General features: G+C 38.9%; 1 protein-coding gene across 7 annotated transcripts; it reads left to right on the top strand.

The window, feature by feature from the left end:
• Positions 1–2,023: 2,023 nt before the first annotated feature.
• cpeb4b (cytoplasmic polyadenylation element binding protein 4b) lies at positions 2,024–25,813 on the top strand. Of its 7 annotated transcripts, none has more exons than XM_066717026.1 (11): positions 2,024–2,706; positions 3,098–4,268; positions 12,236–12,329; positions 14,910–14,960; positions 15,379–15,405; positions 17,644–17,814; positions 18,813–18,902; positions 19,142–19,260; positions 19,553–19,667; positions 20,128–20,309; positions 21,588–25,813. In XM_066717026.1, exons 2-11 carry the CDS (start codon positions 3,147–3,149, stop codon positions 21,813–21,815), a joined length of 2,199 nt encoding a protein of 732 aa, XP_066573123.1. In that variant the 5' UTR covers positions 2,024–2,706; positions 3,098–3,146; the 3' UTR covers positions 21,816–25,813. The 7 variants fall into 7 exon arrangements, with proteins under 7 accessions (XP_066573123.1, XP_066573126.1, XP_066573125.1 ...); XM_066717029.1 differs by having other exon boundaries at positions 3,089–4,268; positions 12,239–12,329; positions 15,382–15,405; XM_066717028.1 differs by having other exon boundaries at positions 3,089–4,268; positions 12,239–12,329.
• Positions 25,814–26,035: the final 222 nt, after the last annotated feature.

Genomic DNA, 26,035 nt, shown 5'->3' with positions numbered 1-26,035 from the left:
TAAAAGTGATGAATAATGTGATTTCATGCTGATTGCATCTTTAACTTTTATAAAAGAATAATCAATTGTCATGGTATCATAATCCCTTGTTAGGTAATCACAAATTAACAAACATTGCATTGTCCCGAACTCGGCCCAACAGGCTACACACCAGAAGAAGATAATCACTTGATTTGAACTGAATTCAATCAAAATACATTCAATTGTCAGTGAGCTCAGTGATTACTTTGTTTCTCACTGTATGGTTACAGATTAGAGAAGGAATTGAGTGAATGATTTGACACTTTCTGTTTCCAAAGAAAAATATTTATTGTGATTTATCCTGTGTTGACTGCTGCATAGAAAACCTATACCTTGTTTGTTTGTTCATTGATATTGTACTGCATTTTGCTCCACAAAACTTTATGTATACCATGTTTTGTTCTACATTTTCTGGTAAAGTGCTATGTCACTTTTTAACAGTAATTTTCTTTGTAGGTTTACAATGCAACTCTGTTCCTTATGTCTGAAATGCCTTGAATTAAGGTCTCAGTCACAACACAGACACAGACAATAATAGAATACATCATTAAAGTAATAATAATAATAATAATAATAATAATTATTATTATTATTATTATAATACCACTTTTTTCCCATAATGCTGAGTGCTGCTGCATACAGAAATGGGTGCTGAAAGCTGAATTCAGAGGAAAATGTGCGATTGTAATACCCTGGCCCCAGTGAAAATAATCAAGCTGTAAAGCTCTATTACAGGCTGAAAATAGCAGCAGCTTACTTTAATGAGATTTCTGGCTATGGCCCCAGCTGTTCTGCGCAAGACACTCTCTGTGCTCTCTGACCCATCAATTTGCAGCCCTACTGGTAATGAGATTGATCCCGTTTCCTAAAATGGGAAGAAAAAAGAAAGCAGGTGCTCCATCTATGCATAGGGGCGGCACCCCCAACCCCCCCACCCCCTCCACACACACACCATCCCCCCCTCCTGCACACAGACACACATGCGTTTTACAGCCACAGGGGGACAGTAAGACTTTTAGGAAGTTGCAGGAAATTTGCATCTCAGATTCCTCCCTGCATCAGCCATATTGCCTGATGCCATGACTGCATGGTAATTTGTTAAAGGCATGGGGAGCTTTTAGCATTTAAAAAAACTCTGTTATGCTTTGAGAGGTTTCTTTAAAATGTAAATTGCCCTGCTAAAAATAATAAAATGCATTCACCCTCTTTATCTACATTAGCCCTGCTTTATGCTAGTTATAAGATTAATACACAGGAAACAAACAAGCACAAACTGTAAGATCCTAAAACACATAATTACTCATATTTTAAAAAGTAAATTGAGTTAGCCACAAAAAAATCAAAATACAGTCACAAAATATAATTATTTTCTTCAGATTTCTAGGCCATACCTAAAGAAAAACACATCTCTATAAATTAAAAAAGGGAACAGTTTGTTCAGTGTAGGCTGTTGTACACACGCACAGGCCCGCACTACACATTTCCACACTGTGCTACAGCTAACCAGTACTGTACATTTCCTATAGACCATTGTCTGCCATGTAATTACAATGAGACCTCTTTGAGAAGCAACCCAAGACTTCAGTGCAGAGCAGGCCTCTTGCTGTATTTGCCCTTTCCAGGAAGATCAAGTCAGTAACTTATTATTCATTTTTTTTTTAGGTGGAGCTTTCCTCTACAACTTGCTCGTGATGGGAGATTGCTGTCGTGTAGCGAATGCAATTCGTCACAACCCCCCATGATTTCCAAGCAACGTGGACCTCACTGGGAGGATCTAGAGAGAGGAAGGGAGGGGATGCTCTGCCGGCTGACCTTCATAGGAGGGGAGACGATTGTACAGTGCGCAGATCGAGGGGGGCGCATGGGCGTGGCTGCGGCAGCGGCGGCCAATGAGAAAGCGCGTTTGCTGGGGGAGTGGGTGTGGCCTGCGCCGTGCCGGCCGCGTTGTGGGCGGGGCGTCTGGGAGGGGCCGGACTCTAGCCGGAAGTGTCTCACGACTGGTCTGGCTGTCATTTAGCTTCGGTCGGTTGTGAGGAGAGAAGGACAGCGGCGAAAAGAAACGCAGCGACGACAAATAAATATAAAAACAAAACACAGAAGACGAAAAGAGAGACGCACATGCGAAAGAAACCAACACGAAGCACAACATGAAACCGACAGAGACGCATATTTGAGTGGAAGACGATTGAAACTCTATTGAACGAGCCCAAGGAGGAACGACCGATGACGTACATTTTGTTTGCTAAATAGTTTTTTTGGGGGAAAGAAAATAAGCTCCGGCTGTGTCTTTGAGAGAGAAAACCCACACGACACGGCCAGAAATAGCTTGTGCAGGATTTGGTCCCCCTCTATGAGTCTGAATTATTAGAAAGACATCCACTCGCCGGCCATTGAGCTCCCTGAGCCGCAGTTGAATTGACTGTGGTCAGACCGAAGCGGATCTCGTCGCTTTTTTTTTAATACAAGGGTGCAAAAAGCTGAAGAAAAGTCCAATTATTTCGCTTGGGCTTTAATAATCGCCTCCACGGAAATGTGCATATAATCCTCGGCGTCAGTTGCACCGGGGGAGAAGAAAAACTGGCCCAAATCCTGATCAAACAGAAGACGTCATCAAAATTTTCCTGTATTTAAATGGTCCAGTCGAGCTAAGGTGTTTGCTTCAAAAGGCAATAAAACAACGACCAGGTAATGTGTATTATGTTTTTCTTAATACAGACGCGATTGCAAGGAGAGACACAATTATGTACGTGTGGATGAGCTAAATATATGTGTGGAAACGCTGGCGTATTTTTTTGGAAACGTCATCAGGCTATAATTAGGATAGGAAAAGCTGCTGGTCCTGAATAGCAATTGAAAATCCCTTTAAACAGCTCGAACACCATAGAGTTAAAAACATTTAATTTGTGTCATCGATGGACGGGATCAGATGGACCAGTCGACAGCTCTTAATTTGATGCAGTTTTATTGGGCTCGAATTGATAATCAAATAACTTTCTCGCCCTTTTTCCCCTTCTCTCTCTCTCTCTCTCTCTCTCTCTCTCCGTGTGTTCGTGTGTGTTTGTTTTAGGAAATACAGAAACGGAAGAAAATACTGTGTTGTGGGGAAAATCTACTGGATAACCTAAATGGGGGATTACGGGTTTGGAGTCTTAGTACAAAACAACACCGGTAATAAGTCCGCCTTCCCTGTGAGAATTCATCCACATCTGCAGCCTCCACATCATCACCAGAATGCATCCCCAAGTCCTGCTGCTTTTATAAATAACAACACAGCTGCCAACGCCAGTAATGTTGGATCGGCTTGGCTCTTTCCCGCAGCAGCTGCCCACAGTAACATGCAAGATGAGATTCTGGGGTCAGAAAAACCCAAAGCCCAGCAGCAGCAACAGGAAATACAAGAAACGCAAGAAAAACAGCAGCTGTCTCCTGGTCACCAGGAAGCAGGTATCATATCTGAGCTGGAGAAGGCAAGACCGGAGGAGAATAAAGGGGAGAATGGTACGGTGGAGAGCAGTAATGGGAAGGAAAAGCTCCGAATTGAGTCCCCGGTGCTGACAGGGTTCGATTACCAGGAGACCACAGGGCTGGGGACTGCAGCCCAGTCCACCACCTCCTCCTCTTCCTCCTTGACCGGGTTCAATAACTGGTCAGCTGCTATCCCGCCCACCCCCTCCACCATCATCAATGAAGACGTCAGCTTCTTCAACCCGGCCGCCTCTGCCAATAACGGGCCTTTGCTGTTCCAGAATTTCTCCCACCATGTCAGCCCTGGCTTTGGGGGCAACTTCTCCCCCCAGATCGGACCCCTTTCCCAGCACCACCCCCCGCACCCTCACTTCCAGCACCCCCACAACCAGCACCAACAGCACAGGAGGTCCCCTGCCAGCCCCCACCCCCCGCCCTTCCCTCACAGGAATCCTGCTTTCAGCCAGTTGCCCCATTTAGCTAATAATCTGAGTAAGCCACCCTCACCATGGGGCAGCTACCAAAGCCCCTCACCCACCCCTTCCTCCACCTCCTGGAGCCCTGGAGGGGGTTATGGGGGCTGGGGGGGTTCCCAGGGCCGGGATTACCGCAGGGGCCTCAATGGTGGCGTGACACCCCTAAACTCCATATCCCCGTTGAAGAAGACCTTTCCGAACAACCACATGCCATCGCAGAAGTATTCCCGAACGAGCCCAGGCTTCAACCCCAAATCCTGGATGGAAGAGAGCATGAGCCGGAGCGAGAACATCTTTCCATTTCAGGTGAGCACCACCCCCCCCCCCCACCATAAAAAATAAATAAATAAAGTTGTGTATGTATATGTCTGTGGGTATGTATATTCACATTTATACATATAGATTTGTTTTTGTAAACCTCCCAACCACTCTGAAAGGCCTAATCTGATTAACGCAAGGCCTTCCCTTGGCCTCATTTGATAGATGCACTGCAGTAATAGACCAAAGCCGTATGCTCTAAATGCCACAGGGCTGGATGACTAATGTGGCCCTGCCATTCCAGCTCTGTAAGCCATGTCTTGCAGATATAAAAAGACAAGGACAAGTGAGTCAAAAGCAGCAGGTTTTTCTTTTACCGTTCAATGAAATGCTGTTGATAAACGCAAATTGTAAGATTGTAAAAAATCTGCAGCCCAATGACCGCACGCAGAATAGTGGACTGACCATTGCAGTGATATTCATTCTGATAGTTATTGATTTGGGAATAATAATGAAGCTAATGATAACCTTTGCATTTTGTTATATTAGCATTTATAATAGTTCTAATGTTTCAAAATGTAGCATATTTCTCTGAAACTGTATTGGTCTGCTGAGTCCTAAATCCCATGTACCATATTGATTAGGGGAAAATACAGCTTAATGCAAAGCATTACCAATGGGGTTATTAATTCTCTTTGAGGGTGCTGGGAGTGAAACCCCCTGTACATTACAGTGCCAGTGATGCTTCACTCATTGAGAAGTTTAAAATTGTATTTTCTTTTTAGCAGTGCCAGCTGCACAGAACGATCATCCACAGGCAGAACTGGCATTATGCAGCGTTAAACTCGAGTATGAAAGGGGGATTTGGCAATCGGTGTTTTAATTGTAGGAGGAAGGCCTGACTTGCAGCATGAGAGAGTGGCTCTGCAGGGTAGGGTGTGCTTGTAGAATCATTCAGCTTTTCTTTTCTTGGTCACGTCGGACCTTAACCTTGGTGATGCAGTCATTTGGTGAGGAAAGCGAAGGATGAAGGGAAAAAAAGCCATGCTGATGAGAATAGTTAGCATTGCCTTGTGATGGATCACACCCTTATTTATCACAGTCTTATATGAGGAAGGTATTGTGTGTACTAGTGCCCTTTGGTAATTCAGGAAATGTGTTTTTAACCCTCTTAGCCTTAAGATCTAGCATTTTGAAGTACTGTATCTTCTGACTCATCTGAACATTAATTTTGAGAGACTATCTTCGCCCCAAAGCAGGAACTCCCAGCAGGAGCCCGTTTTTTTTTTTTTTTTTTTTTAACTTTATTTTATTCTCCCCCCTGCCTAGTCCTCCATGGATTTCACACTCACTAGGATTAAAGTCTTTGGATGTCAGCTCCAATGCATCTGCACAGCCCCACTTGTTACAAAAAGTCGGTTGGCTTCCATTTTTAATTTCGTTATGGCATCAGCAACCTGAAGAAGCAAACCAACAAAACAACGCAAGTTTACGCATGTGACATGCTTAGCTCATAATGCTAAAACACATTTCCACTGAGTTGTTCCTTGTTTTTTTGTATTTTAGTTACTGAAAATAGGGAGGGGCAGTTGCTCCAATGCTATTCTATACCCTGGTTCAGACTTAAAATATGAATGTAGCCATCTCCCATGCCTGAAAGCACATGGAAAACAAATAATGAGTTTTAACAATCCAACTGAAATGTGGGATTTGGGGAATCAAATCAATTTTTCTTGGCTCGTTTTCATTTATAATTTTTTTCCCCCAGTTTTTGCGTACTGTGCACACCATGAAAGAAAGCAACATCTGACTAATGATTGTTACTCCACCTGCAAATGCCATAAAACCTGTGCCTGCATCTGGGTAACATGCCCTTGTGAGTGTATAGGGGAAAAATACACATTTAAAATGTAATACAGTGGATATTTTTTCTGGGGGGTGGTTTCTGTTTTGCATACAATAAAAAGTCTTACCTGAATTTTGTTTTAATTATGAATGTGTGTAATTGCTTTGCACAGCCTGAGTCAGACCCCTGCTCAGGGGAGCTGGACTTTTCCTGAGGCTTAGTGCTTTTCTTATTCAAGCATGTTTGCAATATAAAAAATAAGTGGTAAACTAGCAATGCTTACTTCTGTGGTGGAATTGAGCTCTACCCCAGATGAAGCAGAGGAGGCATTTATAATTAACCAGTGGAAGAGAAAAAAGTGAGAGAATGATTTGAGTGATTTTGGGGAGGGATACACTGCAGGGGTGCTGTGGGTGAGGGGGTGACGACTCAGTTGGTCTGATTATTATTTCAGAATAATACACTAAACTGCCCAGGGGCGAATTGAGTGTAACGGTGAGAACCATCTTATCAGTTATACTGTTTTTTCAGCTTTCAGTGTGTTGCTTGTTTCTGACCAGTCCCATTGTGACTGAGAAGGATGTAGGAACAGGTTTCTAAGGTAAACAATCTGTTGTTCCTTCGGTCCTTATTCATCTTAGATGGGAGGATGGCAACCCCCAAAACATTACTGTATTAAATGTTTGGGCTTGTGTTTGCCAATGTGAGGGGAATATGAAAATAGAGGGGAAAAGAATGCATTATTCAATAGCTACCCTGCTTTGAAAGTGACCCATGCGTGCAACGTGCAGATGGGGACGCGATGCAGAAATGGTGTGTTGGTGTTGTGGCAGTAGGTAAAGCACGCTCTGTAGCAAGGGTGAAAGCCTGAGCTCGCACCCAGATGCTTCTTGGAAAACCGGCAAGGGTTTAAAAATGGGAGATTCTGAAAATCTACCCTTTAATTCTGCAAACCACAGGGATAGTGCCCCTGAAGCAGCTCGATGATGCCCAGGACGGCCTGCATTCAACATGACCGGAAGTGGGGGGTATAAGACTTGCCTGTTGAAGACTTATAGGGTGTGGAGGCATGTTGTGAATTTTACTAAGCTTTTACTGCGCCATGCTCTAACTTTGAGCCAGGAAGTGGAAGACTTCGATTTAATATGGCAATGAGCCATTAAAAGTAGATCTGAAAACTACATGACCAGTCATCGGTAGTTTATGCCTCTGCAGTGAAGACTTCAAGAGGATGTCATTAGTAAAAGTTCATTACATTGCGTGCATAATATTAAAGCTGTGTAGAAACTATAGCTGGAGTTTACCCCCCATGCTTCGGTCTTAAACTAGAGCTGGGCTTTCGTCTTCTCGCCTCTTGCTCTCATACTTGTGGTAGCTGCCTTTCTGTTTCACAGTCCACCTGCATCTGGTTGTGCAGCAGAGTTTTACATGCATGCAAAATCCTAGGCAGGATATGATTTAGATTAAGTGCTAACATTGCAGTTTATGAATGGTCTGGATATCATTTGAGTATTTTAGTCTTTGCTGGATGGACAAGGTATATTGCACTTAAGTAATTTTATGGGAAAGGTCATAAAATGGAAGGTAACACCATAAAAAGATTGGACTGAGTTAAAGACCAAAATAGGTCACCTGGGAAGGGGAAAATTCATATGCGGGGGGAATGTTTAGAACATACAAATGGATTTTTTTTGTATCAGATTTGAAATTATAAATAGCTCAGTTATCTTCTCTTAATCATTGCTTAAGTAAATAATTCACTTTTTTAATGACTTGTGTATTCAGCTTATCAACTTTTGCACAGGACAAGCACCTCAGAAGCCAGAATTGATCTTGTGAGAAATAATCATCGAATTAGCTGAAATCTGAGTGGTTGTTTGATTTGATTAGAGTTGGGAATGAATACAGTGCAAGCATCATTTGCAGTATAAGACCAGCAATCTTTTGTTCCCTTATTTTAATGTTATTTTAAGGCTTGTTCTTTTTGTTGAATTCAGCCATAGTTTCTAAATCTCCCGTAACCCGTAACAATTGGATTTACGATTGTCTTGGTTGTGCGTGATGCTGTGTGGTGTAAATTGAGTGTCTGGAGAAATGGCATAATGAAAAAGTAATGCTGAATTGGGACATTTAAAATAAAAAACTGGAGCATCTGTTTGCTGTGTGTATACTGCTCAGTCATGGATTCACTCTTCTCTTCATTGTGCCTGTAAGGAATAACATTAGTATAACACATTTGTACACTCCAGTGCATATGGCACAGGTTATTCTTCAGCTGTTGATAGTGAGAGGAAGAAGAAATGGTTAAAATTAGATTTCTGTACAATTTACATTTGTGAAATAGATATAATTTAATCAAATCATTATATAACCTAATTTCTGGCTCCATATGTGCTACTGTTCTCTGAAATTAGTGTGTTGTAATCAGTTAAGATTTTATTCTAGAACCGAAATTGTAGTTCAGACCCTGCTTTCACACGTTGTGGGTTTTACCTCCCTATTTTCTACCTTTTAATTCAGTTAAATACAAAGCTTTTCTGCATGTTTGAATCTAGAAAAGGAATTGTCACAGATGTTGTAGTGAAACAGTTTTGATTAAGTGTTATGGCTTTACTTTAATTACTTTATCATCAGAGTAAATCTTAGGGCTCCTGGGGAAAAATTCCACACCCCCTGCTTCTGATTCCCAGTGGACAGAGGATTAATGTTTTTTTTAAACCGTTTTAGCATTGAAGTCTTTGAAACACTTAGACCAGCTATATATATATATATATATATATATATATATAATAAAAAAACAAGGTTGTGCTTTGATATCCCCCCTCTTTTTCATTAGTTGTGCCTTGATATTCAGCCTCTGCCTGGATTAATGTGTTTTTTTTCAATCACTATTGAAAAATAATGTTAGCTTAATGCATTGAAGATGCTGGTCTTGAATGGCTTTATTTGCCATTTGTAACTACTTATATATATTTTTTTTTAAATTTGCTTACTGAATTTCTAAATTTCTACTACCACAATAATGCAACTTGTGAAAACAGATGATGACTAGATTTTGGTTATACTTCAGAATGTTCTTTCTTTTCCAAATTGTAGTAATTGTGCTTTCAGGTCTTTATTTTGTGCTCTTCAGCATTTTTCTCATGTTTCAGGCACAGTAACCTTCATAACCTCCAATGCTTGGTTGCTGTGTGTGTGTAAGCATGCATAACCTAAATGATTAAGTTGCACTGTATGCACCACTGTGAAATTCCACTGTGCCCCCTCTTGAATAAAAATGTCCACTACTAGCAATTTAACTTTTTACTATACAACCAGGGGTGTAACAAAACAAGATATGACCAATGATTAAAATGTCAAGTGTCTCTACACAGTGGCAGCCCAGTTAAAATGCCTCGCCTTCCCCTTTCCAGAGCCTTGTTCCAACAGTGTGACGTGGAGCTGTCATGTACACAGGATTTTGTAAGCAGATGACAAAATCATCCTTTGCGACCACAAAATCAGGCTGGCTGCTCATTTTCATTGTTGGCTGTTTCTGAGGTTTTGTCTGGCATATATCCAAAAATCTTTCTTTTTATAAAAAATAAATCAAAAAAATCTGACTGAGTAGAAAACTAGTAGGCTTAGGAGCTCAGTAAAGCACTAAGTTACCAGTGTAGTTACTTAGCGAAGAGTCTGGAAGAAAGAAAACTAAAAGGACTTTTTAAAAGAAACAATTGGAATGCCGCTTTGTAAAAGCTGCACTTCATGAGCCAAGTATGGCTAAAAAGACAATCTCCCATGGTGCGTTGTCCATCGATTCTTAATGGATACCAATTTAGTTAATTTTAGAAAACGAGCGTTATAGAATATTTAGGTGTAAAATAGCTAATATTAATGGTGACAAATTGTTATTATAATTATTTTAAATAATGACTGCTGTAAAGCTTGCTGAACATTTCTGTGTGCCAGGAGTTTGAGTGGTGGATTCAGAGTGCTCTTTCGAGGGAGGCTGGATCAATGATAGTGGGCAGCCCCATTGAACAATTACTAATCATGATCCATGCCGATCTACATAGAGACATTTAGCAACTGTAGATAAGATTTAATCAAAGGGTTACCATTGGCCATACATGCTTGGGATTGCTAGATTTCACTGGGACAGTCTGTAGTTGTCGTGTGTGCATGGTAGTTTTTATGCAAATGAAAGATATTCTGTGTCTATTGGCTGCATGCAGTAACATTGTATCTCAGTCCGCTGTTGCTGTGAAGCCTTCAGCTATAAGGCTGCCATTTCCTTGCAGCTTACACATCTAACATGGTGATGTGAAAAACACTGGTAACTTCCTAACTGAACACATTTATGCTTTTGGTTTTCTGCAGGAAAAATAAAGTTGTCAGTTTTTATTAACACCAATTCCTGCAGCCCCCCCAAGAAAAAAGCACAATGAACTTTTGTTTTATTATTAACTTTTGCTGATCTGGCTGGTTGCAAAATGTCAGACTGTGTGGATTGTTAGAAAAGTTAGGAAGTTGAAGTAGGTTTCTGTCTCTGTTGGCTGTTATTGCACTACACTGGGTTCTCCACTGGCCCATTTGCTCCCAGGTACAGTATGGAAAACTGGGTTCCCACTCTGTATACAGCTCTGAACCTTGTGGTGGTCATAAAGGTGTGTAACAACTATTCAAGGTAATAACTAAGGGTGAGCCTTTTCCTGTGCTTGGCAGATTGTACACACAGAAAGGCTTTTGTATTGAGTTGTATGGTATTGGGACCTATCTGTTCTCACAAGATGCTGACGCTTCAGGCTTTTGTTGAGCGTTACCTATGTCACTTGGAATTTTCCCAGCACAATCCTGTTGCATAAGGTTTGCAGTTTGTGGCCTTGGGTAAAATCCTTATTTGAACCTCCAGATATTTTACGCAGTGTCATTTGATTTAGGATGCTTATTAGTTAATTTCATTTGACAAGTTGAGTAATACTGAAATGCAATCTCAGTGGGGTTTCAAAGAAAAATAATTGTAGTTAATTACTTACAGAATACATTTTTTGTACACTTATAAGTTTTGTCATCTTAATCTTTTGCTTTTGGTAGAGCTTCCATTTTATGAACTGATCTTCTACAAGTTGACTTATCTTATACAATTATTTTTTAAACTTAATCTGAGCATGTCTGTTTGTTTTGCTTGGTTTTACATTGTTATTGAATCATGACATGATCTTTTGCTCTCAAAAGTGTGTTATTTGTGTATGCATTGCATGGCAATTACAGGCCTTGTTTAGCTTCACAGACATAAAACTGTTAATTATTTCCAGCAGTGCCAAAAAAAGCTTTCGGTCACCAGGTTTCATGCATGCTTGGAAGAACACAGGTCTGTGTTTTCACCCTGGCCTACATCAGAGTAATTGTGAGAAAGTAATGGCTTAAGTCAAAACTAAAAGCGTGGTGTCACGACGTGAGGCCTTTACATTTTCTGAGGCTCTCTGGTGTATCTTGAGACGGCACATGACAGTGCTGGTTTGTACACGCAGTGCTTACAGCTGTGCGTTTTCATCATAATTTTGTACAGCACATCCTATCCTTGTAAAGACTGCGGAGGAAAACGGTGACATTGGAAGGGGGCTGACGCTGCACATTACGTCAGCAAAAATGCATTGTTAGCTTCAGATGGTCCCTTTGTGCTCTTCCTCCTGTTAGCTGGGAATTGAAAGGTCATGTCGATCGCGATATCCTCCCTCCACTTATTGTAATGTTCTTTACTGGGTTTTGCTTTTCTGCAGTTAATGAGGTGTTTCACAGCAGTAGTGCAGTGTAGGCAGTTTGCAGATCCTGCATGATGTAATGGTAGAAACTTTTTTTTTATCATTAATGCAAATGCCCATTGCGTTTTATTGAATTTAGTTTTCCTCCGTTGTCCCTGCCCTCGGACTTGTTTGTTAATTCAAACTAAGGAAAAAGCCCCAAACCTGGTGAGAGTCGAAAGGTGCATGTCAGCATTGCACTTTATTATTGTTCAGGTATAATGTTGGCACCATTCGTATTTTCTTAATTTCTTTGGAGCCTTTTATTATTTTATTGTGTGTGAAGTAATGTGAATTATTGGAAAGAAATTTTAATAAGCATCTATAGTTTTTCCTATTCCAAACCCTTCTTTTTAAATAAACTTGGTGTCTTTTGTTCCCTCCAGCAGGAGCGAACAAGATCATTTGATGGCTTCAACATGCACTCTCTGGAGAACTCCTTGATTGACATCATGAGGGCTGAGCAAGACTCGCTGAAAGGTATGCATCCTTTTGATGAAGCCAATACTCCCTTCAGTGTCACTGGAACGCAATTGGGCCTGCTGTACATCATGCATTGTTAGGATGCTGCTATATATGGGATTTGAAATGGAGTAGTTTGTGTTATCAGTAAAGCCCTTGCTACAATTTTGAGATGAGAGTCCAACCACATTCATTAAAGATAAATGATACAAAAATTAAATGTCAAACGTGTTTAGTATGTACTTGTAGTGTGGCTTTATCTTAAAGTGAATGTTAAATGGTAATTTTATAGCTTATTAATAGTAAAGCAATTTATGAGTGAGGTTTATTCAGCTATACAGCTAGGCAAAAGCAAAATGGTTTATTTTCTTTTTTTCCATTTAATCAGAATAGGGATGTAAATGGCTTTGGCACTTAGTGTAGATGCTGTTAAAATACCCAACACTGACTCTAAAACTACCAGCTCTTCGCTTTCAGACATTTTGAATATTCCATACGATTACATTTGAGCATTTGCTTGGTGTTTTCCAGTGTACCTTTAATTGTATCTGAAAATCCTAAATGTGGAACATCAGCTGTATTTTCAGTAGGTGACGTGAATAGCTTGATGAGCATTTGAAAGCATTTGGTGGCACCTGTGGGTGTGTCTGACGTCGGATTTGTAGACTACACATCATGCTCTAGATACTGAGCATTTTATACCAGAACCACAAGGGGTGTTCAATGGACATCAGTACGATGGCTTCACCTAATATCATAGTTTAGGCTACATATAGGTATTATAAGCCTATAACCTTGTTTCCCTTATTAAATGCTAGCACAGTGGTTTTATGCAGGTTAATTATTATTTTTGTCGTGGTTTACGGCTTAATGTTGACACCAATTTATTATTTCCCTGGCGGGATTATTATTTGTGTAGTACTCCACAATTAATGTTTGTCACGTCTTTCTTGATTTATTTATTTTGTGAATAGGAGATTGCGAAGATTATTTTATGATTGTATTATTTTGAGGACAATGGGAGTATAGGAAATGCCATGCTTCTGAATTTCTTTTATTTTCCCATCTGGCTGTTAAAAGGGACACTGAGTTCAGTTTTCTGCAAGTGCCTACTATGCTATAGATTTACTCAATTAAAGTACCATATATGGTGAAAATTCTGGTGGGGGGTGGAGACCCTTGACTGCAAGTATTTATTTTTTTGTAGTCACAACAGCTGTAAGATTATTATGCTATAACTGCATTATCTTTTAAGAATTAGTCATAGATCTTCTCATACATTAGGCGAGATGTAAATTATAAGGAAGCATTCTTTATATATATTTCTCAGGAAGTGCTGTTTTGTGCCCTTTTAAAGCTTTGAGAAGACTACGCTAATTTCAATATACATACCACTTTGCGTGTTTCTCTGAATTGATGTCAGACCATATTGACAGTTTATTTTTTCTTCCTAGAGACTGTCAAGACATCTGTAACCTAATCTGAGTTTTCTAAACGTTGATTCATTGGAATCTGGTGAAGGTTTTGAAATGTGTCCTTGTTGAACCACTAGCCCATCTAATCAGATTAATACAAAACAATACATTTGCTTACATTTAAGACCTTTGGGATGTTTCACAGATTTCTTAAGTTTAAAGATTGTTGTGTGGTTGCTGTCAGTTAGGGAAGTGCTGCCATACTGACAGTGTATATTGTTGCCGAGTGACTTGCCAGGCCAGAAATCAAGTGTATTGTCAGTTCCTTAAAACAACTTTGATCGTTAAAAAAAAAAAAAAGAAAACTAAACAGCTGAAAAAGCACAGTAGCCTGGTGAGTATGTGGATGTTACTGAAGTTGTTCCTTGACAAGTATGGGTGTGATTGTATGTATGTATTTTAATTTAATTGGGAAGTTTGCATGAGGTTGCTAAATTGTAGAGACTGTGTTCTTGTACTGCAGCATTTGTACAGACAGCCCTGCAGGTAATTGCAGAGACATAACCACCCTAAGATTACTTAAGGCCACCTTGGGTGTGTCAGAAAGGGGGTGCTTGGCTTGGGTTGGTTGGGGCTGTATCACATCCAAAACACCACCACACCCTGGATCTCGAAAGACGAGAACTCCACCTGTTTGAGACTCCCTGAGCATTGCCCAATTCAGAGCAGTGTGAGAGAAATTCTCTTGGCACCCAGCAGTGTCATCTCAGCAAGGCAGGGTGGGGGTTGCATTGGATTAGGGTGGGTGTTGGGTTGTCCCTTTATCTCTGTATGGCAATGTGTATACTTAAACATGTGTGTAAGTAATTCTTTCTCTCTCAAAGTACAGTATGTACTTTGCACAGCAATGTGGGGGTGGGGGGTGAGCTGCATCCTGCCCCTATTACTAAGTTGTTTGAGTTTTGTATTCCTTGCTGGGCTCATAGAGCTCATTGATGCTAATTAAATAATTAAATGGTTTGATCGATTGGGCATGATTGGAAGCTAGTGCTGAATGCCTGTTTCTGATTAAATGCAACAGGGGTACAAATGAGACTTAAAGATCCACACAATTATTTTATAAGAGGCCTTCACTATCTATTTAGTTTTTTTATTAATTTCTCTCTCCTTTTCTTCATTAAAGGTCGCTTAGGATTCTCGCATCCAGGGGGAGACAGTCCTTTGCCCATCAATGGTATGGAGTAATATTATATTATTTTGTGTTTTTGTGTGATGTGTGTGCTCACATTTTATTTTGTAACAATATAGATTCAGCTTATATGATTGCAGTAGTAGGTGACTAGAGAGTAGACTGGAAGACAGACAGACAACTTATGTTGCATATTTCAACCTTCATGTGAAAGCAAGCGAACATAATTGTAATAAGTAACTAATCAAAGGCTGAAAATCTATACTTTTAAATGCAGAAAAGTTCAGAGCAATAACTTTGGTTGTAGACTAGTACTGTGGTTGGTTGTTTTAATCTGAGATCTCTGTTTGAAGCATTTCGATGTAAGTATTGAGGTTTTGATGTATTTGCTTAATAGTCATGCATTTACTACATCCACACTGTGGCCCACATCCTCACCAGCTCTGTTGTCTTATTTTACAAGCAGCAAGGACTTATGGGAGGCGACGAGGTAAAAAAAAAAAAATATATGTAAATTAATAAACATTTTAAAAAATAGTTTAATAGCATGAATATATATTTATCACAATCTCATATATAATTATTAATTTTTTTTCCTTTAAAAACCACAACACTGCATCAATCCTTCCTCACATCTTTGCACCTCATTGGCTAATTGAAGTCACTCTCATTCTCATGGTGTCTGCAGACAGTTTAATGACATGAACAGGGTGAGATGGAAGCAGTGCAATAATACAATCCAGGAAGCTCACCTTAATGGCCTGTTTGAGAGACGGTGCCATGTTTCAGTTGGCTGGAAGAGATCGGTCACATGTTACAGACCGATCAGAGGCAATAATGTCTGACACATATACAAAACAGTGGTGACAAACTTTCCGGTAATCCTTGAACTTACAAAAAAAAATAAAGAGCACAACAACTTAGATTTTTTAATATTCCCTAAACCCTTCAGTGCATATTATGACATTAAGCTTTATGCTTCAAGGAAAATAGTTAAGCTGGTAAAATGAACTAGAATTCCAAGAAAAACTACTTATTTGCTTTCCTGACACAAGATAAGCAGTCTGTGAACAGATAAAGCACTTCAGTTATTAGGATGGGGGAGGGGAGGGGGAGACAAAAATCATGAATTGTTGCTTTGTATGTGCTGTTTATACAGTACAATTCTGTTCACAAGAGCAGTATTAATTTGGCTGACGCCTTTATCCAAAGCTATTTACGATTAGTGATAAAATTCCGTCTTCTACAATTAATTGATTACGACTTCAGCTAAACCTTTTTAAATATGCATTTATTTTATCCTACACTTTTGAGTGTGAGATTCTTATGAATGAACCCATTTGAAATTGAGACAAAGGCTGTGTCACAGCCAGTTTAGGCTTATTGTGCTTAAACTATAGAATTCATTCTCTCATTCCCCCCACTTAATCAATAATAAGGCGACGCATTAAACAGCTGGGGCTTTGATAATGGTAAGCAACTTAATACCAAAAACAATCACAAGGTCAGTAGAATAGGGAAGCAGAGGGATCGGCCTAAAAGCCAAGCACGTAACATACACTGTGGCAGTGTGAATTGCTCCCTTCGGTTTGAAATGGGAGTAATTCGAGAAAGCCAAGGTTAAACTGGGGGGAAAAGACGCCAAAGGTTCTGTCGAAGGAAAATCGCTTTTGTTTCTTAACACAGCCTTTGAGACAGTGGAGAAAATAGCACTTTGTAATCCTCTGTCATCACCCTTTTAACGGTGTTGTAGAGCATCTTAGATCTTGTGAAGTGGTATCCTGTTTGTTGTGCAATCATTTAGGAAATGGCGGGAGATAAATAATTCTCTTCCTCACTGATGGCAAGAGACACTTGGAAAAAGTTGTGGCTGTTCCCTAGATGCATTAATAAGGTTGTCTGAGTAGGTGTACAGATGACAATCACAGATTTGTTTGCATGCTGGCAGAAGCCAAATGACAGGAAATTTGGCCGTGAGCTGATTCTAATGTGAACAAGCTGGGTATTTAATCTTTATAGGTACAGTTTTCACTGTAGCTATTTACCCCGAGGATGTCCGCCCCTAAATAACAAACCCCTGCAGAGGCTGTGACAGGCAGATGTGTCAGTTCAGTCCTTGTAAAAATGCATTACCGCTATGTGAGGAAATCATTATGGGACTGTAGGGAAAGCGGGTTTGCTCAGAAGTGCCACCGTTTTTTGCTATTCAGAGTCCTGCTGTGCAGACTGACGCTCGCTTCTGTGGAAATACAGGCAGAGCTGAAAATGCATTGTAAAAGATAAGGGTTTTATGTGAAGTAAATAACTCAAGCCAGTGAAATCCCTGTGGCATTCACACAATGCCAAGAATTACTGCAGTTAGGGTTAAAAAACTGTGTCCAATAAAAACAATTTAGAAATCCAAGCCAAAATGATCCACTAATAGTACATTCTAAAAATCCTGTTCAACTCCTTCACCTCATTTTCCACCTCCGTCCTCTGGGTTTACCATAAACACTACACATTTCATTGCATAGTGGTCAACAGAAATGTATTGGTTTCATTAACTGTATATAGGTAATTATACATTGCAGGGTTTTACAGTTAATTATAAAAATCCATCTTCTCTCTTAATGGAAAATGTAAAAAATTATTAACTATATTGGATATGTTACTCCCACCCTGGAATGAGGGCTTCTTTGTGGGAGCTGTGTACTCACTAAGCATGTGCGGTGGTGTCTTCTCTCAGGACACTCCTCCCTATTCCCCATGGAGGATGGTTTCCCGGATGACGATCGGCCTGAGCAGGGCTTGCCTGGTCTGGGCTCCCCGCACTGCTTTCCCCACCAGAATGGGGAACGTGTGGAGCGCTACTCACGCAAAGTGTTCGTGGGAGGCCTCCCTCCAGACATCGATGAAGGTATGGCTGCGGATAGATTGAAATAATGAAGTAAATGTATGTATTTATACGTTGTGCTTCCTATTAACTCTCTATAAACCTTATTATGATGAAGTACATTAATGCACATCGGCTAGAACAAGTTTGTACATCGCACTTTGTGTCTCAGATGGAAATATCCTTAACTTAAAATGTAGGGGACTAGGACAAGACTTGGATCTGACGGGACAGTCACCAGTGTCTGTCCTTAATGTTCCCTTTTTCTTTCTTTTCATTGTTCAGGGCTTGAAGTATCGATCAATACAATATGCCAGCATGCAGTCAGTTGTGTTCATTACGACACTGCGGTTGTAGATCTGCACATACCTTTACAAAAATAGTGAAATTGCATTGCGTTTGACAGTCGTTACAACATCACTGTGACTCCAGTTAAACTGATGTTGAAACTTGTCTCATTCCTCCAGGGTAGGTATACTGAAGGATAGGTTTTTAGTTTTTTAGTTTTTTTTTTTTTTTTTTTTTTTTAAATATATATAACCGCAAGGAGGACTGTACTGCAGCAGGGTTGTGGGGTCTTAGATAGAATATTGTTTTCTGGATAGAGCGCTGATTTTGAATTATATGTGCGCAGTAAAGTAGAACGACAGTGGGATTGAGTTTAAATATAGAACTGTAATAGAAATTTCAAAAGATATCCTGGAAAAGCTAAATCCCCGGAAACGGTACCTTTGAGATCTTAATCATACCACAGGAATGAATGACGTGTGCATTTTAAGAGTGCTTTTGTTCATCTTGCTGCCCTTGCACAGTTGATCTGTTTTTTGTTTGTTTTGTTTTGTATGCATTTATTCTCCAGTACCTTGTATCACAATAAAGCAATTTAAAATACTATCATAAGAGTGTTCAAATGGATTATGTAGACTGCTTTTAACATTGGCATGCATTACCTGAGACAGGATCCAGTTATTGTATTTTATCTATATCATAATATGCATTTGTATTTTTATTTTCCATTCCAGATGAAATCACTGCTAGTTTCCGGCGCTTTGGACATCTCTTTGTGGACTGGCCTCACAAAGCAGAGAGCAAATCTTACTTTCCTCCTAAAGGTAAGCAATCCGTAAACGAGGCTTTAACACCTTGTCAAAATCCCCAAACCATTTATGACCAGATAGAAACCAAGTGATGTTGGGGTAATCAGCAGTTTTTATAGGTCACAGTGAAACTAAACTAAACCTTTTTTTTGGATGGCTTTGCAGAAGTGAGCCGGATCAATTACTAATACCTCAGTTTAGCTGTGAGAGCAGGCCTTGTGTGTCTGACGTCTGTCTCATCGCTGGTTTCCCAGGTTATGCATTCCTTCTGTTCCAAGATGAGAGTTCTGTCCAGGCCCTGATTGACGCCTGTATTGAGGAAGATGGCAAACTCTATCTTTGCGTCTCCAGTCCCACCATTAAAGATAAACCAGTAAGGGTCAATCCAGTGATCAACTTCTTCTCTCAGCCATTCTTTCCTCTGTCCTCTTTTTATTTATTTTCATTTATATGTATATGTGTATATATATACATTTACAATAGAAATGCATTTAGTGCAGTAAGCTTATTTGCTTCTCATCTTTTTGGGGGTAAAAGAGGTGTCTTTCCTATAAGTAGATCAATCTGGGTTCTAGACTTGTTGTTCTGGCACGGAGGGCTTCACACTGCTGTTCTGTTTTTCCTTTGATTTGCTGTGTACTCTAACCCTGCGTTTGTGCTGACAGGTTCAGATTCGCCCGTGGAATCTCAATGACAGCGATTTTGTGATGGATGGCTCCCAGCCTCTAGACCCAAGGAAGACTATTTTTGTTGGTGGTGTTCCACGACCGCTGCGCGCAGGTAAGTCCTGCTCTGATTCTGCATCTCAATGGACATTTGCTTTGCACTACATGTCTGCAATTGTTTGGGAGTAATTTCATTATACATTAAAACTCATTACACAGAATAACGTCAGGCTTCATTAAGGTTAGCGTCTTTTTATTTATTTTTGGCTGAGCAGTTTAAGCTTTAGCCTGATCATACATTACAAACACGCTTTGCACTGTATGCCTTTGAACTTTAATGAGATTAAATCGGCATCAGACGTATGCAATGAAATTGGCCTTTTGACATTCATATCTACAGCTCTTTTTGCTAACAAGCACAAGGTGCAATTAGTTTACCTCTTCTCGGTGATCATTAACATGGAATAAGTTGAACAGTGAGTTGGTTTTGTGGCCGAGGAAGTTTGTGTACACAGTGTGTGACCTCTGTCGAGAGTCCTGTTGATTCCTGTCTTTTGATGTGGTTCACCTTTCAGTGGAGCTCGCCATGATTATGGACCGATTGTATGGAGGGGTTTGCTACGCAGGGATCGACACAGACCCGGAGCTCAAATACCCGAAAGGAGCCGGACGGGTCGCCTTCTCTAATCAACAGAGCTACATTGCTGCTATCAGCGCGCGCTTTGTGCAGCTGCAGCACGGAGAAATCGACAAACGGGTGAGTGCAGCGCTCCTGTCCACGGCCCGGCTGTTCTCACACTTGCACAGACAGATAGACGGACAGACACTGGTGCAGACCAGCGCAGGCCAAACTCATGTGAGAAGCACAGGCTCGCTACAGGGGCGGCTTCAGACATGATGGCAGGAAGATATGATGGGAGGGGCTCTGTAGTCACTCTAGCTATCGGCGTGTGTGACTAGACGAGGAATTCTTATTTTCTGGAGCCGTATGCGATCTGGCATGATCCAGCTACTTTTATCATTTGGTTGTCTGTCAGTAACAGCTGGGCACTGAGGGGTAGATTGCTCTCTTCTGTATGTTGGAATCTCCTGAAATGTGTTTGCATGGCTTTTGCTGGATTTAGTGGTTCTTTATTTTTGTTTACATGAACAGGAAAGTCTCTCTCCTGCTTGGTTCATTAGACAAAATAGGAACAATGTATCGAGTCTCTCGTTCCACCGGCATTTCACATTAATCTTGCGTGGGACCTAATTGATCAGATCAGATATTTCCTGCCAGGCAAATATTGCAAGTCAAAGGCACGCATGCAGGCCTTTCTTTAACACTTTTGTAAAAATTACGTCTCTCTCACGGACAGATATTGATCAGCTTGTACTCCTCATCTGCTTCCTGAATTCAGTTATTTTACTGTAGAATTCATCACGGTGAAATAATGGCTTAATTTATCTTCAGAATTCATTACAATGCCACAAACTCCTGCTATATACAAAGTGTCGAAGAAAATTGAAGCACTGCTTTCCAATACATTAAACTCTTATCCCCTGGGTGCAGAATATTCCTTTATTTAATTGCAGTTGAATATATTTTGCATTGCACAGAAATTATCTAGGCAGAAACCAGTAGATCTTCCCAAGACCAAGTATTTGCTTATTATGTAAAATTGCCACAGTAGTTCGCTGCTGTTTTCCAGATTTTATTTATTTATTATTTTTATTTTTAAAGTTCTCCAAGGACTGTATTAAAATGTGGAGTCGCTTTGATTTGTAATTGAATGCGAATGTTCATAGTTCATGCATTTCATTATCGGTTTCCTACAAAAGCTTAGCAGACTATGCACCATGGCCACGATTACCCACTGCTGGTGTTATAAGCTTGAGTGTTGTACAGCTGCTCGTGGCATCTTCAGGTGCTGCTGTGCAAAGTCTAGGCTATTTGTTTAAAGTAAGCTTAAGTAACCTTGGACCCAGCCGAGTGTTAACCAGCTGTGTGTTTTGTCCTGTTCTGTGGTGTCCGTGGTTCTCTCCTGTCCTCCAGGTGGAAGTGAAGCCATATGTCCTCGACGATCAGCTGTGCGATGAATGTCAGGGGACCCGCTGTGGTGGGAAGTTCGCCCCGTTCTTCTGTGCCAATGTAACCTGTCTTCAGTATTACTGTGAATATTGCTGGGCTGCTATCCACTCCCGCGCTGGCAGGGAGTTCCACAAGCCTCTGGTAAAGGAGGGGGGGGATCGTCCCCGGCACATTTCATTCCGCTGGAACTGAAAAGGCACCGTCGTCTTGAGCTGCAAATGTCATACTAAATAAATGCACTTTTCTGTTGCTGGTTCCTTTTTTAATTTTTAGTTTTTAATTTATCTTTTTTACTTTTTTTTTTTAAGTTATTTGAAAACTGGAATTCTTTATATTAGTGAACACATTTAGAAAGAAAATGGGGTAAACATTTTTTTCTTTGACTTTTTTTTTTTACTTTTTTTGTGCACATGGAAACTAATGCATTAAGAGTTATATTCTTTCAGTTAATAAAATAAAAATTGCATTTTTAATGTGTAACTTCCAGACCCAATTCTGGGGTGCTATACCTATGAAATGTATGAAAGTAGAACACGTCTAAATCTTTGTATGTGTAAGTTCCCCTTTAAAAGTGAAGTGAAAGTGCACTCTGTATCCAGTGCTGGGTGTGCGTTTCACGTTACATATAGTATGATGCAAATTATTTTTCTTTCATATGTTTCAGAGTCTGATACGACTGTAACAAAAAAAAAAAAAAAAGCATTTGCTCACAGTTCAACCTGGACTGGGCATTGGAAATCATTCAATTTAAAACTGGTTTCTCAAGGAGAAAAACCAAGTGTAGCTCCAACCAATTGGCTTGTGATTACAAAAGGATTCTTGCTATAGAAGGGTGCACTTATTTCTTTACTTTAAGATGCAGATTTGAAATAAATTCTCCCAGTAGTTAACCAAAGCTTGATCAAAATTGGCTTAAAAATAATGGCTGCAGACTGGTGTTTCCTTTTCCTAGAGTACAGTACGTGCATTTCTTTAAACCATCCCAACGTTTAAGGTTACTTGATAATACTAATTTCATCACAGCTGTTAGCGTTTGTTCTCCATTTTGACAAGCAAAACCTAATACCTCAAGCTTTGCTGCTAATGTATTGAATATGGTATAGAAAACAAGCTGTTTCCCCCTTGTAAAGTTATCCAAGGTAAGAGACAAAGGGAAAAAAGGCATCAGCGAAAGGTACCTATTTTAGAAGCGCATTTCCAGTGTTTTTTTTTTTCTTTCTGTATGTTGGCAGGGTTAGAAATTAACATTGTCGTCTTCATCTTGAAAATTAAAAAAAAAAAAAAAAAAAGTATAGCTACTGTGTTGAAATTTTAGCCGATGCTGAAAATAGAAAAACAAAGTTATTTTATTAACCCACCATAAACTGTAAAGCACAGTGCTTATCGGAAACTGCTCAAATCGAACCCTTCGCCAGTGCGCATTAATGCAACTTTCCCAGGTTTTTAATTTTTTAATTCAATTGTTTTTAGTTGACATTTATACATCGCAGAAAACACACAAACCATAGGAGAGTGAACGTGCGCGTGAGAGAGACGTGAAAACATACGATTAAGAGAAATTTGAACTCCCCCCGCCTTCCCCGTCACCCTTCTGTATCACCAATGTCAACTAACACGATTAATGCATGTTTTATTGCAACTAACGTATAGCATGTGATGCACAATAAATAGTCCGGTTGCTGCATGTTCAGCAGGTAGGCTTTTAATATTTCTAGCCACTTGCAAGTTATTCACTCAAATGATGACTGCAATAAAGAGGTAATAAGGTAATACCTAGATACTTTAGGGAACTACAGCCAAAGATGGTTGTGCAACTGCAAGGGATGACTCATTACTTATTTTAGATTTTTAATTTATTTTATTTTTTTTCCATCTTTTTGTTAGTTTCCTTTTTATTTTATTTTTATTTTTTCTCTCCTCTCTCTTATGATGTTCAGATGGGCTCCAGCAAACCAAAGATTGGCCTCAAATTGTTAAAGCAGTCGGAGACCTGAAAGATACCAGTACAACTTCATTATTTTAAAGAGATAAGAGGCATTTCTCAAAATAATAAATTCACTAAGTTCCAAAGGTCAAAATGGAGACATTTGTTGCTAGACAGTTTGAATATTTTGGAGGAAGCTGCATTAGCTTGCTTATGAACAGGTTTTGGACAACAAAAGCTTACGCTAGTGTAGGTAATTACAGTAGTATCTGAATTTGCTTACATATAACTTGTCAGGGATTTTAGTGCTGAAATATAACTTATTAATATAGTAGTGAGAAATGATCCTTGTTTTGGCTTGATGGTGTACTGTTACACCAGTGCTACCATGACTTAAGTTTGTGGGTGTGGTGGGTTAACATTTTAGTAGTATAACACTTTTTGAAGAATTTGCTGTTATTGAGAAAAAAAAAAGATTCTTTTATACATGGCCTGCTGATTTTTTGGTACAGTGTTTTCTAGCTAAATTATTTTGTCATGCACATATAAACATTTATTATGCACTACTTTTCTATATCTTTTTTTCCAACAGTCATTTTAGGCACATTTTTCACAAATGGAAAAAAACTCCTTTTTGCAATACCTCAATTTTTCACATTGTGAAAGGTAGCTTTTGTACTTTTGTTACTGAGAGATCTGCATATATGGTAAACTTCATTTAAAAGAAAAAAAAAATCGAATGATTTTAATATATATTATTTTCGATTCTGCTTTTTATACATTTCAGTGCTGAGGAAACTTTTTAACTATATAAGCGTGCACTGGTGTTGTGAATTTGAATCTGCAGAGAAGAGAGCGAAAGTGTATTGCTAAAGATCTTATATCTTTTCCACTAGATGTTTCTGTATTAACTAAAAGTAAAAAAACTAAATAAATCTGATCTTAAAGCATGACGAGAATAGGTTGTCGTTAAACTAATGTCAATATTTCTAAACATGCATTCAGCACATGGCTATACTAGAAATAAAAAAGTAACAATTTTCAGGCTCCCTCAGTAATGGTAGCTGAAATATATAAACAATACGGATTTGGTAAATGTTAGGCTGTACCTCGTATCACAAGAATGGATGTTAGGTGTTTAAATATTTTAAATTTAAAATATATATTCTTGAACTGCCAACTAGCTCATATTGTAATCCTTAGCATGCATGAAGAAAAATAAATAAATAAATACAGGAATTAGCTTTTAAAATTATTGTTGTGGTTGTGATACCGACGTGTTTATAAACTTTAATTTCTTAAGGACCCCCATGTGTTACTCTATATGCCTTCTCCATACACAGACCTCTGCCGAATGCAAAAATAAAACTCTAAAATAAATTTTGCAGTGCAGGATTTGAGCATTTTATAGGACACTGTTGGAAAGACTTGATAATACACCCCCCTTTCTGTTGAAGAGCTAAACCTTTCACAAAAGGGGATTTAAGACTTGAATGTGGTAAATGTTGCAAGTTAACTTCGAGTTGTTATGTGCAATACTTTTTTTGAACTTTTTTCAGAAAATAATCTTTGCAATGTAATTCTTTAATGCCATTTTTAATTGCAGACATTTAAAGATGATGTTAATATGTTTTTCACAGTCATTTTCTACTGTTATTGTAATCCTTTTCATGCTGGTGTTTGTAAAAAAAAAAAATAGAAAAAAATAAGAGAAAAAAGAAATCAAACTATTTGTACTAATATAAATAATTGAAGTTATTTTTAAAACATTAAAAGTTTTGTGCTCATTTGCTTATTTTGTTACTTTATTTTCAAGCTACTGTGATTGATAGCATTGTAATTATTAGGTCAAAAATGTATTTAGCAGTTAATTGGTATATTTTTAATTGGAATGTATAATTCATTTTTATAATTTTGATCAGATTTTTTGTTATATTTTTGAGGTGAAGCTTTTAATATGTTAAAGTGTCTAGTTTTTACTAATTGCTATATTGTGCTCAACAATATATGGTTCACATTTTCAGAAGGAAAAGATATTTAAATATTTGTCTGTTAATGATGTTACTTAATGGCAAAATTTCAATAGTTTTTAACTGTGTATGGGAAGGTTGTTGTATTTATTAATAGCATTTTTTTACTTAAGATATCACCTTAATTTTTATGTCATTTCACATTTATAAGTTCCTATTTTTGTATTTTTCTTTCTAATTAAGTTATGTAATACAAATGTCCATATTTCTAGAGTTGGTCTGTAGAAGTGCTAGTGTGGAAAAAAAAAAAAATCTAATGTTATTTAATTGTTTGCAGCCAACTATTTATAACAGTATGCATAATTTTTAAATATTTGTAATGTGAAATGTTGAATGAATAAAACTTAACTGTGAAAAACTGGACAGAGTGTTAATTTATAGTACAGCGTTTTCTTCCTTAGTAGATCGGAAAATCAAAGTTGGCAATAGCTTTTTCTAAGGGAATTTCATACACTCCT

Source organism: Amia ocellicauda, chromosome 11, assembly GCF_036373705.1.
Source record: "Amia ocellicauda isolate fAmiCal2 chromosome 11, fAmiCal2.hap1, whole genome shotgun sequence".
Lineage (NCBI taxonomy): Eukaryota > Metazoa > Chordata > Actinopteri > Amiiformes > Amiidae > Amia > Amia ocellicauda.
The sequence above is the reverse complement of the archived record's forward strand: the minus strand, read 5'-3'. Positions and strand labels throughout refer to the sequence as shown.

Bases quoted from the DNA above. Each gene is read 5' to 3' on its own strand.
- cpeb4b (XM_066717026.1), top strand. From the start codon at position 3,147: ATGGGGGATTACGGGTTTGGAGTCTTAGTACAAAACAACACCGGTAAT. The intron at 17,815-18,812 runs GTATGGCTGCGG...TTTCCATTCCAG, and splicing joins CCCTCCAGACATCGATGAAG to ATGAAATCACTGCTAGTTTC. The intron at 18,903-19,141 runs GTAAGCAATCCG...CTGGTTTCCCAG, and splicing joins ATCTTACTTTCCTCCTAAAG to GTTATGCATTCCTTCTGTTC.